The sequence below is a fragment of the Strigops habroptila genome, chromosome 11 (assembly GCF_004027225.2).
Source record: "Strigops habroptila isolate Jane chromosome 11, bStrHab1.2.pri, whole genome shotgun sequence".
NCBI lineage: Eukaryota > Metazoa > Chordata > Aves > Psittaciformes > Psittacidae > Strigops > Strigops habroptila.
The window spans coordinates 2771597-2787296 of NC_046360.1; the positions used below are offsets into that span (position 1 = coordinate 2771597).

General features: G+C 48.6%; 1 protein-coding gene across 1 annotated transcript; it reads right to left on the reverse strand.

Annotated features, from left to right (window-relative positions):
* Positions 1 to 501: 501 nt before the first annotated feature.
* On the reverse strand, positions 502 to 12971 carry TMEM120B (transmembrane protein 120B). The gene is made up of 12 exons (XM_030500987.1): positions 12807 to 12971; positions 8966 to 9084; positions 7866 to 7982; positions 7072 to 7131; positions 6394 to 6489; positions 5212 to 5301; positions 4492 to 4557; positions 3492 to 3553; positions 3151 to 3243; positions 2532 to 2596; positions 2274 to 2342; positions 502 to 1312 (listed from the first exon to the last, which is right to left on the reverse strand). The coding sequence occupies exons 1-12, from the start codon at positions 12873 to 12875 to the stop codon at positions 1199 to 1201; spliced, it is 1020 nt and encodes a 339-aa protein (XP_030356847.1). The 5' UTR covers positions 12876 to 12971; the 3' UTR covers positions 502 to 1198.
* Between the last annotated feature and the right edge of the window lie 2729 nt (positions 12972 to 15700).

Genomic DNA, 15700 nt, shown 5'->3' on the forward strand with positions numbered 1-15700 from the left:
CAGCAACACTGTAATTTTGCTGCCTTGCAGCAACAGAGCTGATGAAACCATTTCAAGCCTGTGGTGTGGACGTCTTTCTTCAGGAGCAAACTTGTGGGACAAGGACATCAGTTTGGGATCACACTCTGCCAAAGCATGTGCCCAGTTTGGGCTTTGTGTTAGCTCAAAGGCAGGCTTTACTGTTGGGAAAGACACTGCCTAAAGCAGCTCGCAATACTGAGCTGGTCTTGGGAGGTCCAGATGGTGCAGCACCCAAAACAAGCCGATTTGGATGAGTAAGTTCAAGTTGAAGCAGCACAAGGAGTTCAGCAGGATGCCAGGCAGTACTTAATGCCATCCTCCTGAACGAGTCTTTATGTTCTCTTAATTACTGGTACAAGTGCAGCATCTAAAGGCAATATTTAGTATTTCTGCTGAGCCTGTCCCCCCCTTTCCAGAACAGTGTCTGAAAAACCAACCTGAAGGGCAAAATGTTTGTTATTAAAAAGGGGCTGAAGCAGCTGCATATTGAATGGTTTATTTTAGGTCTTTTCCAGGCCTGGCCAGCTGACCTGGTCTCCCTGGAAGAAGGCTAGCAGATGTCCCTGCCATTTAAAAACTGCTTTTGCTTACTTGGTTTTGTTTCCAAAAGAGGATTTATCTTCTTTAAATAGCTTTTGAAAAGTGGTTATAGCAGCAGTATGGTACAAAGATGAGCATCTTTTTCACAGTACACCCAGGTTGGTGTTGCCACTGAAAATACACCTTCAACAAATGCCTTTAAAACCAGCATTTGGTCTGTATTACTGACCAACCTGGAGCATTCATAAGCCTTTGCAAATCCAGTACCCAGAATTTAAATAATAAAACAGGAAAAAGTGTTAAATAGCATTCCAGAATTGGAATTACAGTAGATCCCACATTCTCCCAATGCTGGCACTTCGCTGGGCAGGTGCATGCTGCTCTATATACAGAAAAATACCCCAAAAGCAAACATGGTTTGTATTAAATATACATAAATAGCAGGACTGCAGACTGGAGAGCCATGCTTGCGGTAATACTGAGTCTGTGCTGGCAGAGTCCACATCCTTCACCAAACACAGAGGCAATGAGTCCTTCCGACCCCATCCGTTGCGTAGCTGGGGTTTAGCAGGATCCATCCCAAACCCAGCGCCTGCCACGGGCAGCGGGAAGGCAGCCAGCACCCCGGGGAGGGGGTTCACAGCTTCTTCATTTTGTCTTTGTTTTTCTGGAGTTTAGTGTGCACGACTTTGAGAGTAGTGAGGAAGTTCCCGAGGAAGAGCAGCAGAAACGTGAAAGCCAACACAGAAACCTGGGAGGGAAAGGGGGGGGAAAAAACCAGAGAACAAAGGTGAGAGCTGAGGCTGCTGCTTTGGCCACATTAAATGAGTTCTGATGGGGCTTGGTTGGCAAGTCCAGGGATCCATTAGCATGGAGATCCGAGGAGAGAAGATCACAGTCAAGAACATATCCACACATCCAGCTGTATGAGTTAACAGGAAGTACACTGCTAGCATGATCATTTAAGTAGCATTTACTACTTTCAATATTATAAGATGGATTATATTTAACACTCCCAGGCTCTACCAGACACCAAAACCAGATCATTAAATTGAATCTAACGGATTAACATTATGTCCATGGCACAGCAGTGGCACAGGCGGGGGGGAACACGATGTATCGGCGGGAAGGTGTGTTCCTCCTGATCAAGGTGAGCACACAAGTTACAGCAAGATCCAAACAAAGTAAAGACCATCAGATTATGTGCACCACTGGACACGTGATGCAGTCCAATCCGGATCTACAGGAGCAACTGTACAGCTGGAAAGACATGTTTGATAGGTGACAGCAACTGAAAACAAGCAGAAGGATCCCCAAAAGTGGGGCAGTGATATGGATAACACGTTTTTTTAAGTGATTCATTGCCATCATTCTTTTGTCATCATATTCTTATGTATGTGACCCATGGTTCAGCCAGAAAGAACCACCAGCAACTCAGCAGCCATTGCTACTAAATGCCCATATACATCAACAACAAGGAGAGATATTTACCCACATGTATTTTCTCCCCCTCCACGCTCTGCCTTTCAGTCTGTGCAGTCACCCATGGGTGGCAAGCTTCCCTACAGTAACTCACATCTGAGTTCTCTTGTGTAGGCTCTGTGCCACATCATCTTGAGATGTTTAGATGGAGTCAGATGCCCAAATATCTCTAAGGATGTGGTTATACACCCCCTTGCTCTGTGCTATTTCTGAGCAGAACCAACACGCACCTGCCATTCTTTGCACTCCTTATGCCTCGACAATCCAAAAAGTGTGATTGCATTATATAGCTGCCAGAACTACAAAGGAAAGAAAGAAAGAAAAGCAATTTTATTACTAGGAAAATGAAACAACAAACAGCCAAACCCTTAGAAACGTTTCTTAAGGGTGCACATGATCCAAAGCACCCTTTTATGGTGCTGCAGCCACAGTGGCAGACCCCCCCAGGCCCTGCACCACAGAGGGAGAAATGGGACTGCCCAACTTACATGCCCAAAGAACAAGAAGGGAAGGAGAAACGTCAGCCCCCGCCACATCCAGGACTGAAATCCTTCTGGAAAAGGTTGACAGAAAAGGCAGAGAGTGAGCATGTAACAGCCAGGACCAGAGCTGCAGCCCTCCCACCCACACCACCCCATAAGGGCTGTTCCTGTCCTGCTCTGCAGTAACCAACCAATTTAAAACATATACTTGAAGGTGTGGTAATGGGAAGAGGATGAAGCTGTGGCTGCCCCATCCCTGGCAGTGTTCAAGGCCAGGTTGGACACAGGGGCTTGGAGCAACCTGCTCTAGTGGAAGGTGTCCCTGCCCGTAGCAGGGAGTTGGAACTGAGTGAGCTTTAAGGTCCCTTCAACCCAAACCAGTCTGGGATTCTGTGACCAAAACCTCCATCTTAACCCTCTGAAGAGCTGCTAGAGATCAGAGCCCTCTGCTCCCAATCCACAGGACCCAAAGATTGGGATAAAAGCCTCACATCTTTTCCTCCTTAGGACACTGGTGGCAGGGCAGGGGGTGGCAGCTCTCTCAGAAGGCCACACAGCCCTCTCCCTACCACTGCATCTAAAACCTGGGCAAAATCAGGACAAAAAGCATTGCAGAAAACCTCACCTACTGTAAGGTCCAAGTGGTTTCTCTCCCCCAAAGCACGGAGCCGATAAAGGCAGCCCCTTTGATAATAATACTGTAGGAACTGAACACAACCTGGAGAAGGAGAGAGAAAACATCTTTACATTGGCTATTCAGAAGCACGATAAAGGTATCAAATCATTTTATTAATGTTTAATCCAAGAGCACTTATTGTTTATCTTTGTACTTTGCATATTTGTTTGCTATCTTTATATTCCTGCAGTTTAATACTCCCGTATTTACCAAGCAGAAGTGCTTTCTACTAAGCATATAAGATACAAAGCTATTTTAGCCCATGAATTAGCAAGGGAAGATATACTCACTCTGAAATATTGAAAACGCTAAAAATTGACTGCGAAACATTCGATACATGAGTCCATCTGGCCTGAAAGCAAAACACAAAGGAGGTCTATTTGTTTGATCAAAAGCAGATGATGCAGTGCCCTTCCCCTTCCCCACCAAGCCAGATCCCATTAGCAAATGAAGCAAGCAGCTGGTACCCAGCCTGCTCCACCCCATCAGGAGCCCAGAGAGGATGCTACAGCCTCACATCCCAACTCTGGTGTGTAGGAAACACTCTCATTGATCAGGTCTCCCCTCTCCAACATGTATAAATGCTGCCCCCCTTATTCATTTGCCTATCTCAGTTTTCTCTAGGCAGCAAAGCTGTTCAGCAGCACCTGCATGGTTGTGCTCCTTATCCCAAGGGTAGCTCAGGACAGTCAGAGGACAAAGGACCTTCTGCTCCAGTCACTACATCATCTCCTTACAGATTCAGGAGCAGAAACATTTGTTGTTTCAGAACAACTTTTAATTATTAACTAATCAGTTCATGCCAAAGTCAAGACAGGTTGCACAGGGGCCTGTCCTGCTGTATTACTGCGCTGTTTGACCAATACCACCACCCCTTGGAAAGTTACTTGCATTTTTGGCTTTATACTCTGTTTGTAGTCTGGGTTCAGTGAAGGCACCAAACAGATTCATTTTCTGGGGTCCTCCCTCTAAAGCAAAGCACTGATTGTTTGCTTAGGTACACAGAGACAGAAATAAAGAGACGTGCAGAGATTTTGCCACCATCAGCGCAGCTACGGCTGAGGGTTTGGGCTTCTTTCTGTCTTTTTTAACCCAGCAATGTAAATACAAAGTTGCTGAGTTGTATTTATCACTGAAAACATCTGTAACATCAGACAAATATTAAATCTGAAGCTTCACCATGTGCCCGTGTGGCCACAGCTTCGTGGTCATGCTGGATTTAAATACTCAGATGATGCAAACACCATGAAATAGGCTTGAAGCACCTCGAGCAGGCGAGAGCAAACTCACCATGTCAACATTACTCCAGACAGGAACGTGGAAACGTAGTGATGAGACACCCACCAGCCTTTGATCCTGAACAGAAAAAATGTGCCAGGTAGATCAGAAACATGGATTTGAGCATTGTTAAGTTTGGCTTTACAGACAAAAAGTGGTTCTCACTTGGGAGGGAGGAAGGACAGGAAACAAAAGACATCCCAACTGAAGCAAAAGGGCTGTGGAACACTGTCCTGGCAGTATGGCTTAATGTGGGGCACGAATTCATAACTGCTGGAGGGAGGCTCAGGACCAGGACACATCCTGCATGCTCCCACAAGCTCTCCAGCACAGCGAGCAGCAGCAGTCCCTGCAGCATGAGGTACCACAGTGACTAATGATGTGCAACCCACACACCCTTTTTTCTTTCCATGCCAGTAAGTGACATTTCCAAGTCCTTCCTATGAGGTGGCTGCTTCTTTCAGACACGAATGCTGCAGAAAGCCCAGAAAATTACAGTGAAGTGAGCAAGGGTGGTAGCGAGGCAGAACCTTCTCCTCCCTCCCCAAACCTCAGGTGGCCACATCTGTGCTTGGAAGTGACCAGGAAGGAGGATGGAGATGAGGCCCTGCAGAGAGGCATCAGCATCTCGGATTTGCTGGGCTTCAGTGCTAAGCTGAATCCTCTTTTGTTGCTTGTTTTTCTTTTAAGGACACTTCATGCTTTAAATAGTTTTTGCAGGTGGCACAGTACCTTGATCCATTGCTAATGAGAATGCTTTCCCGTATCGTCAGCGTGCAGTAATACCACACTAACAGAAAGTTAAACACTTCATCTGTCACCCTGTTAAACAGAAAACACACACAGCAAAAGAAATACTGTTAATTATAAAGACACATTCAGAGAAAACCCCTGTTTTAACTCCCTCCCCTTGGGCAAATGGAACCTGCCCAATGGAGGCCACAGACACAAAACCCCAGCCCCAGGCATCTCTAACCCACATGCAGAACTGCACACATCAGCAGCACCCCAGGCGCAGAGCCCTTTCCTCTGGGAAGTGCCTCGTGATACAGCACTGCAGATCTTGAGCTGATAAGCAGGTACGCAGAGCTGACATTAATTCCTTCTGAAGGAGAGAAAGCACCATGGAAGCAGCAGATGATCCAATTTAGACAGGCATTTCCAGGCTAATTTAATGAGGAAATTCCATGAGATCTATATAAATCCAATCAACTAAAGGAGCAGAAGTGCACTATACTCTAGGGAGGGAAAAAAACCTCAACAAACCAACTTTGCCATTCACAAACCCTTCCAACCAAGGGGGTTCGGGGCAGCCTCTGTATAGGGGAGCATCGTTCCCTGGTATGATCCTCCATTCACCCAGACCCACAGAGACCTCAGTGGAAGAGCCCAGCTCCAACACCCTCCTGGGTTTTAAGCCAAACTGAGTAGTGGAAGCTCGTCTGTGCTCAGACACTTTCTCACAACCTAGAGATAACATTTCAGGTGTGGTCATTTCATGCAAATCCTCTCTTATTGCCTTTGCAACCCCACAGCTGCAGCATGGTGCCAGCCCCTGCCTGGGACAATGCATGAGCAAACCAACTGCTTGTTCCCAAGCACAGTGTGGTGCCAGAAAAACAACAGATCAGGACACATGATCATAGAATAGTTAGGGTTGGAAGGGACCCTGATGTTGGGCTTCTCTTATAGTTACAAGAGATGCCAAAGAAAGTTAAACAAGGAAAAGCAAGTAGCTGAAATACAGCTCCTGCCACTGTTGAAGAGGTGCAGAAGCTGTCAGGATGTCCAACTGCCCAAAGCCTAAACGCTGCCAGAGTCTGTCTCACCACCTTATCTTAACAGAAGGTAAGTTAGTTCAAACCCAGCACATTTTTATTCAAAATACTTGATTAAAAGCAGTTTGCAGCTTACCTGTAGTGGAGAATAAACCTGCAGGTGACAGCCCCGAGTAACAAGATTATCGTCAGGTAAAGTTTGAACTTCTCATACTCATCTTTGTAGGCAAACCTGGAAGGGAAGAACACAAAAGGGTGTTTTATCAAACATGGCTTCACTTTTTTTCAAACCAGATACAAATCCACATGGCAAGCCCAGAGACAGGCATTGCTTGAAACACTCAGAAAACCAGGAGACAGCGGTGAAAGGCAGCGCTCTGCCTGCAGGGTCCACTAATGCTGCATGGTCCATTATGCTGCAAGACAACAGCTTAAGTCCATCAGAGCTGGTTTCTGGGGTTTAGGTTTTAAAAGATTTTTAAATTTAAGGGGTTTTTTTCTAAAAAATATAAAATAAACAAATTCCAATTTCCAGAGCACCATATGCCTGGAAGTCACAACTCCACTTTTCATTGCAACCCCTGTGTTATGCAATTAAGGCAACAGGCTGGGCTTAAAAGCAAGTGATGGACAGAGCCCATCGGAGTTACATGAAGCATTAGCTTGGCCCATGTCATGGCCCAACTTGCTCACCCTCAATATTTGATCTTTCATCAGATCTAAGAGAAGCCCATTCCTGTCTCTGGACTTCAGCCCACGTCCACAGCTGGCCCCAGAGAAACCCAAATCCACATGCATAGAAACACTCACTCACTTTGCTTGGTTACTCAGGAGAGTTACATTCACATTTCCCAGGACCAGATTTAAGTACAAGCTGGAAGACAGAAAACAAAAGCAGACCCAAGTCATTCCTTTTATTTGAACACCACAGGATGATCTAGATCTGAGCTGATGAGACCAGTGTCTCTGTAGGGTTTTAATTAAGGCCAACTGGAGAAATACCCTATAGAAGAGGATTTAAACATGAAAGATTGGTCAGCATTTCCAAGAAGTTAGAGAAAAGGTTTACTTTCCTGGTCCCTTTTCTGTGCTACAGCCTAAGGGTGAGATACATAGTGTGCACTGTCCAAAACAAATAATAACAGGGAGAAATGGGAAGAAAAATTTCCAATAGAAACTTCCGAGGAGCTGCAGCATCACACAGCCCTTGACAACAGAAAGAAACCTGTCCTGGCAACCCCACCTGAAGCAAAGTATAGATCTTAAGGTGGTTGAAAACACTATTTAAAAACAACAGAGAGAAAAACCTTTGTGCTGATTTGGTCTTTAAAAAATGAGCTCAGGACAACATCAGTGTGAAACAGTGAATTGCAGAATCTCCCCTAAATGCAGGGTTACTTTTATCTGAACAAGAGAACCTGCACTGCCTACACACAGCACATTTACATACACTTCCAGCTAATGAACTGTGTACAAGTGACACAGCAGCTCAGCAAGAGATTTATGACTAATCCAGTTTTATATGTATTTCTTCAACACGCACATTATCCTTTGGGAACACCACCGCTGTGATAAGCAGCACACAGGCCTCCCTGGCAAAGCACGTACCCGTTCTTCTTTGGCAAGTAGGCTTCCATGTCGAAGAAGGCATTTTGCCTCTCCTTGATCTGGCTGCTGATCTCCTGAATGAGAGCAAACTCTTCAGGACTCGCTCTGGCCTTGCACCTGCAAGAACACAGAAACAGGATATTCCTGTTCATGTTTTTACCTCCTTTTTGTTTAGAGGAAAATAACACAGTCATAAACCCCACGCTGTTAAAAAACAAAACCACGTGAGTTGATGCCATTGTGCATTTTGCTGCTGTATTTCTGCAGCATCATTTGTCTTACCATGCTTTTATTTCGCTGCCTGGTTTATGTTGTTGTAGGTTATTTCAACCAGCTGGTTTATAAATCAGCTTCTCTCTTCATCTCAGCTCAGTGACAGGATCCTGTACTTCTTCCCTAGCAGAACACTTAGGGAGTATTGTGCTTTTTGCAGGGACTCCTTCCACTTTGGGAACTTTGTGTGTGGTTCCAGGCACTGCCCTTGCAGAGGCTGCACCTCTTCAGGCATGAAATATTTCAAGATGTAGCAAACACAGCTGATGATTTACTGACAAACTGTGGTTTTACCAATTAATGGAAAACAGAGCAGTGCACAGCAGTGTTGGCAACCTGTGGTGTTAGAGGTGGTAGATTCAGACCTGCACACAAGGAATTTAGCCTGTAGCTCCCAGGGATCGGCCAAGCAGCCAGAGACAGGTCCCTCCTGTAAATCCACCCAGGAGCAAGTTACACCTCCAGGTTCAGGGATTGATGCTGCTCTTCCAGCATGGCTTATGGAGCAAACCTTTGCTCACTAGCAAAACATATGGGCTGGTATGGTCCTGCAGCGTGTGGCACGTACTGCAAGGATGCAAACCCACACAGGTTTTGATCCTTTGATCCTCAAAGATCATCTTTATTTACAGGACTCCATCCCTCATGAGGTCATGAACATTTACCTGGCTGTGATAGATGGGAGGTGAATCAAGAATAATACAGAGCAAAATCAGCACTGCAACACAGATTGCATATTAAAATGCTAAAAATCCAAACATGTCAGCCTTTTGGGAACGGGAAACATCCCATCCCTGCCTCCTCCACCCTCCAGCTCCCCCGTTTACCGTTGCAGGCTGTGCTTCAGATCCCTTAGTGTCTTCTTCTGCCGGTGTATGGAGCTGCTGCAGGCTGTTTGCAAGCCGGTGACTTCTTCTAGTTTCTGTCTGTAAACTTTGTGTGTTTCCTGCAGGAGAAGAGGAGACAATTGGTAGGAAGAGCCCGTCTAGGTAACACACTGCAGTTGGTCCTCGTCTCTGAAGGAAGCAAGCAAAACCGTTTGTTTCTGGGAGTCAATACACACCCCTGCAAAGAAGCAAGGAGGGGGCGATGCCAAAGCAGCCCAAAACCAACACAGCTGAAATGGACACTAATGAAAGTCCTGCAGAAGGCAGAGCATCCTCTCCACACTCATCTCATTTTCTCTTCTCAATGAACTGTTGCACTCAGGAGCTTTTCATTCCTGTGCCACCCTGCAATGAAGCCCCTAATCCTCCATTTGATCCCAATATGTCCCCATCAAATGGGTGGCTAAATCACAGTGCAGGAACTGATTTCACATCCACATTAAGTCTGGGGGGGAAAGAAAAAGAAAGATGAGGACCCAGAGCAGAAAAGAAAATCACAGATACAAATCCACACCTGGGGATTTGGACACCTCCTGGCCACCACTGCCATCTCCACCCCAGGCATGTTCAAGCAACCTGCTGTCCCATACTCTGGTTTAAGAGATTAACCCATCCCTTCCCAGTGGCATTAGATGTTCCTTCAGAGGAACTTCTTTATCTCAGCTCATTGATCCTCTGAAGCCCCCAATCAGTGTTTGACTGGCCATAACAAGGATGTGCTGACCAACTGCAAGCCCACCAAGAGGATTTTGTGGTCTCATACCCCTCCCTCTGCTTGGGAATAAACATACTCTGCTTTCCCCTCCTTTGCAATGATTTCAGCACCTTCCCAAGCGCAGGGAGACCTCAGGAAAGGCTAACCAGGCACCAAGCAATGACTTCTGGGCAAATTTTAACATCTAAAATAACTTGGAAAACAAGAGTTTTGAGAGTTAGTGCCAAGAGAAGGTGTGGGTTAAATGGCTATTTGCACTTGCTGCTTTATCTACCAGCACATCAATGACCACAGAAAATTACCACTGGTTTTCCCAGAGCATAAATATGGTGGTAAAACCATAAGAAAACAAATCTTTGCTCTCCTTCTCCTTAGGACCAGGCTGGTAGCTGCTCGTTATTTACAAGAGCAATGCAAAACAAGCTCTGGTATCCAATTAAAAACCCTAATAATCAAACTAACCACATCCAGACACTTCAGCTCCCATCAGTTCAGTATTGGCTTGGCTTTGCTTAGCACGGGCAGGACTTCAGGGCTCCATGGATTGCACAGTAACTCGTTCTGCTTCTCTAGATGTCATGCAACAGAGTCTTTTAAAAGACTGGTTCAAAGGGTGTGAGAAGCTTTTCACCAAAAGAGTGTTCAAATATTTATTGGAAGCACAAACAGGCAAGTTGAGAGCTGGTAAATTCTACTGCTAGCCAAAAGCATCAAGGTAATCACTTCAAAATGACACTGGTATTTAGAAAATAACATTTGCTAGTAGTGCAGTTATTTATTCATCAAGAGAGACAACTACTTAGAAAGGGGACCTACTGGCAGCACAGGGAGCTCAGCACTGCCTTTACATTAACACTTATAACCCCCAGGCCAAATACCTGCCCTGGGGATCGGGTTCAGCCACAGCTCCCTCTCCACATAGGAAACAACATACATGGAAAAACAAAGGATCCATGCACCAAGGAGAGGAGTATCTTTGCCCTGAGTTGAAGAGCTCCCAGCAGAGATATGGGGGTTGTCTCCATGCCCGAGTTTACAAGATTTACAGCCCTGGGACCATGACTGCCCCAAGGGGATGCCCAGTGCAGCAGCATCAGCCCCTTTGAAGCCCTTCAAGTCAGAGCTCCCCAAATACAAGTGTACCCCCAGCTCCCCTTACCAGTCACCCAGCACATCAGGGGCAGAAGCTATGACTAGAGACCAAGGTCCTCCTCTGCAGAAGGAGAACACAGCCCCTGATCCAGAACTTACAATGCAACTGTAAAATACGAGATGAGGAAGGAGTACAATGAAACACAGACTGTTTTGCCCCATGGGGTCAGTGCTGCTCTCAACACACAAAAAAATCTGCCCATCATCAATTTGTTTCCCTCCTGGCATTGCACAAGGGATCCTTTTAGTGAGAGTGACCAAAGCACCTTGGAAAACACCATGGAGCTCTTTGGGCAGCTCCTGCGCAGACCCAGACCAGCATTTCCAGCTGGAGATGAAAGCCAGGTCAGCAAAAACCAGTGCTGAAGGCAGGTGATGCAGGCACGGAGGGGGGTCAAGCTGCTGCTGGGAAAACCAGGATCCTCAAGAGCAAGAGAGTCCAAAAAGCCACATGCAAAGGCAAGCATAAGCGGACACCACCTCGAAGTTCTTTCTTACTCAAGAGTTGGGTTTTCTACGCAAACCATCATGGTTTGACTTGAAAACAGCTCGGGAGCACAGAGCTGTCCTCCAAAGCATATTTAAGCACTACCAGCATCTCGCAGAGCTGGAGATGACAACACTGCGTTCAGATACAGACCCCACTTGTGAGACCTGAAGCTCTCAGATAATGGACATTACTTCAACTTTTCACCTCTACAGCACCAACCACTGGGCAATGACACCTCCAGCAGCTGCCACCACACCGAAAGCATCTCCATTTCCCTTTTACAGATGGGGAAACTGAGGCAGGTGTAAGTCATCAACATTTTGCTGTGGTTTAGGTCAGACTTTAGCAGAAAGCTCGGCCAGAAGGCCAGTGAGCACACCCAGCAAACAAGTGATCAACAAAACCGCACCAGCTGGTGCTCCCCCCTAACGCCCAACCACCACCTTTCCTTCTGCTAACAAGCCCACAACCTGAACTGACTGTAATGAAGACAAGAAGCTAAATCTGGAAATCACACTTTTTTTTCCTGTGGTGCACGTTCTGTTTAACAGCCTAAAAGAGGCAAAAATAGCCCCAGGGAGCCTTAACAGCCAGTGTTTTAAAACTGGCTTAAAGATATAAGGCACGTGTGTAGGTGCAGCATTGATGACATACAGGGAAGGGGAGGCTTCTGGAGCTTAAAGCATTTTGCAAGCACAGCTCTCAGCCCCTGCTCCGAAGTCTTTCTGTCCCTCAGTGCACTTTTGCAAGATGGAAAACAGCATCTGAACCCCCCCATATCCCACCACAGGAAATTAAACTCCGGTCAGGAGATGTTCCCAGCACTCGTGCTACTTGCGCTGCTCTTTGTGCGGTGCTATGGGTGCACAAAACCACCAGGTCTCCCTTTTCCATCCCTGCTCCAGCAGCAGGAACCATAGCACCGTGTCCCCTCAGTGCCTCACCAGAGGAACCCGGGGCACGGCCGTGGTTTGCTCTGGGATGTCCCATGCACACACAGCACCTACCTGGGGGTACCGGGGCACAGCGTGGTTTTGGGGTGCTGCACAAGGACGCGCATCCATGCACAGCTCTGCTCCGTGCAGGCACCAGGGCCTGGGTAAAGCCGCCGTACACACGTGTCCCTGCGGGGCGCAGCCCACCCGGGTGCGGGGCGGGGGTTGAGCCTTCCCGCACCCCTGCGAGCTGCTTCCCGAGACAGCCCCAAGGCGGCCGGACCCCGCTCTACCGAGGCTCCCTCCCAGCCTGCGGCAGGGGAGAGCGCGGGGGGGAACCTCACGCCGCTAAAGCGATGCAAAAGCGAAGCCGGGGGAAGGCGACGCGGGACAGGGCGGCGCGGAAGATGCAGCAAACGCGAAGCCGGGCAGGACACCGCGATCCCCCGCACGGCCCCGGAGCCCCGCCGCCGCGCAGCCAGAGCTCACCTGCAGCTGCTGGAACTCCTCGCCCAGCTCCCGCCACTCCCGGCGGCACCGCTCCAGCTGCGCCCTCATGGCGCGGGGTCGGAGCCGGCACAGCTCAAGCCGCGGCGGCGGCGGCGGCGTGAGCCCGCACCGGGGCCGGAGGGGCGGGGGCCCACGTGCGCCCCTGACGTCATCGCGCGGGGCTGGGCGCGGCGCCGCGGTGGCGCGCGCCAACCCGCCCTACCCGCCCCGCCCCGTCTCCCGCCCACCCGCCCGCCCGCGGCCACCGCTCCCCGCAGTGACAGCTCCCCTCGGCCACCGTGCCCCTCAGTGATCGCGCCCCGCAGTGATCGCGCCCCTCAGTGATCGCTCCCCACAGTGATAGTTCCCCTCGGCCACCGCGCCCCTCAGTGATCGCGCCCCGCAGGGATCGCGCCCCTCAGCGATCGCGCCCCTCAGCGATCTCGCCCCTCAGTGATCTAGCCCCGCAGTGATCGCGCCCCTCAGTGACAGCTCCCCTCGGCCACCGCGCCCCTCAGTGATCGCGCCCCTCAGTGATCGCTCCCAGCAGTGATCGCGCCCCTCAGTCACGCTTCCCTCGGTCATCGCTCCCCTCAGTGATTGCACCCCTCAGCCACCACTCCCCTCGGCCATCGCTCCCCTCGGGCACGCTCTCTTCGGCCATCGTTCCCCTCAGCCACACTCCCCTCGGTCATGTTCTCGGCCGCTGCTCCCCTCAGCCACACTTCCCTCAGCCATCACTCTCCTTGGCCACGCTCCCCTTGGCCATCGCTCCCGTCAACCATTGCTTCCCTCAACCGTCACTCCCCTCAGCCACGTTCCCCCCAGCCACACTCCCCTCAGCCATTGCTCCCCTCAGTGATCGCTCCCCACAATGATCGCACCCCTCAGTGATAGCTCCCCTCAGTCATGCTCCCCTCGGCCATTGCTCCCCTCAGTGATCGTGCCCCTCAGCCACCACCCCCCTCAGCCACTGCTCCCCTCAGCCACAATCCCCTCGGCCACACTCCCCTCAGCCATCGCTCCCCTCGGCCATCGCTCCCCTCAGCCATCGCTCCCCTTGGTCATCATTCCCCTCATCCACACACCCCTCGGTCACGTTCTCCTTGGCCGCCGCTCCCCTCAGCCACGTTCTCCTCAGCCACACTCCCCTCAGCCACGTTCTCCTCAGCCACACTCCCCTCAGCCATCGCTCCCATCAGGCACATTCCCCTCAGCCATGCTCCCCTCAGCCATCACTCCCCTCAGCCACGTTCCCCTCAGCCATCGCTCCCATCAGCAATCACAGGCAATGACCTGCATCTGCACTGGGCTTCCAGAGAAACCTGCTCAGAACTTGGGCAGTAGTCGGGAATTTCTGCTGATTTAAGAACCATGAACCATAGGAATGTTGCATTGTCCCTTCAGCTTGTCCAGTGAGGTCTGTGATGTGCAGAGATCAAACTCCTGTGTTGTGGCAGGCCTTGATAACCTTGACGTAGAACAATGAACCAGTAACCTTGTATAAATGTCACAGGAATTTGTTATGTTTGCATTAATTTTCCCCTGGATTCCAGTGTTCGTCCACAACCCTGCATAATGGGACCTAAAGGGTCCAAAATCCAAATTCTGTAGTCCAAAATGCAGGCTTCCTGTAGCATAAGGAATCCCAGATTGGTTTGGGTTGGAAGGGACCTTAAAGCTCATCCAGTTCCAACTCCCTGCCACAGGCAGGGACACCTTCCACTAGAGCAGGTTGTTCCAAGCCCCTGTGTCCAACCTGGCCTTGAACACTGCCAGGGATGGGGCAGCCACAGCTTCTCTGGGCACCCTGTGCCAGCGCCTCAGCACCCTCACAGGGAAGAGCTTCTGCCTAATGTCTATCTAAATCTCCCCCGTGTCAGTTTAAAGCCATTCCCCCTTGTCCTGTCCCTACATGAACTTGTGGATATTTGCCCTGGTCCATAGTTCTGCAGCCTGATGACATATTCATTTGGGCCACAGTATTTCTGTGGGTGCCGTGTGTACAAAGGCAGGAAATGTTGTGAATTTCCCACTCAGAGCCATGCTGGCCCCTGAGCTCTCCCAGAACAGCCTCGTACCGAGGGATCACCAGAACTTTATTCAAAACCTTCCTACCTCTTCCCTACACCTCTTCACAAGGAACAATTCTTACGCATATTGAGGCTGTGTGTAAGTATAACCTCAAAAAATAATTCCTTCCAGGTCTTTTAACTAAGACATGCTAATTACTAACATTTATCCAAGAGATCTGTGTTTTCTTTAAAGCAGAAAACACAAAAGAGTCCTGTTAAATACAGATACTGTGAGTGTAGCAGGGCTGGCCATACAGCTGGCTCTGGCATTACTTAATGCTGTGCCCTTACAGAAGATTTCAGAATTACCTGTAATGTCTTTCCACCTCCTGGGAGATTACAGCTGTTTGTATAATCTTGTTATTTCAATCACATCTTTGGGAATAAAACTAAAGTGAGGTAAAATAACGGCGAGTTCTTTTAACTAGATCTAGAGAATTTGTTTATTATGGTGAATGTAATTTTGCTTGCCAAGAATGGAAACTGCAGATTTTAATTAGGTTTATCTATTTTAAAAGGACTCTAATTTCTGAGCTAGGAGTTTTTAAATAAAACATCACATCATATGTATCACAGGCTATATTCCTGAGTGACTTAAATTTCCATATCCACATTCTCAGCATTTGTTTTATTTAACTATCAACTTCTCCTTCAGTCTTCAGGCTTTTTGCAATTTTTCTTTCTACAACAAGTAAAACATGCTCCAAAACTAGATTTCTTGAAGGAAGAGGCTCAAATAATCTTTATGACCGTTCATCCATTTAACTTTGCACCAAGTTGTTAGATCAGTGGTCTCCTTAACACAGATCCTGCAAAAAG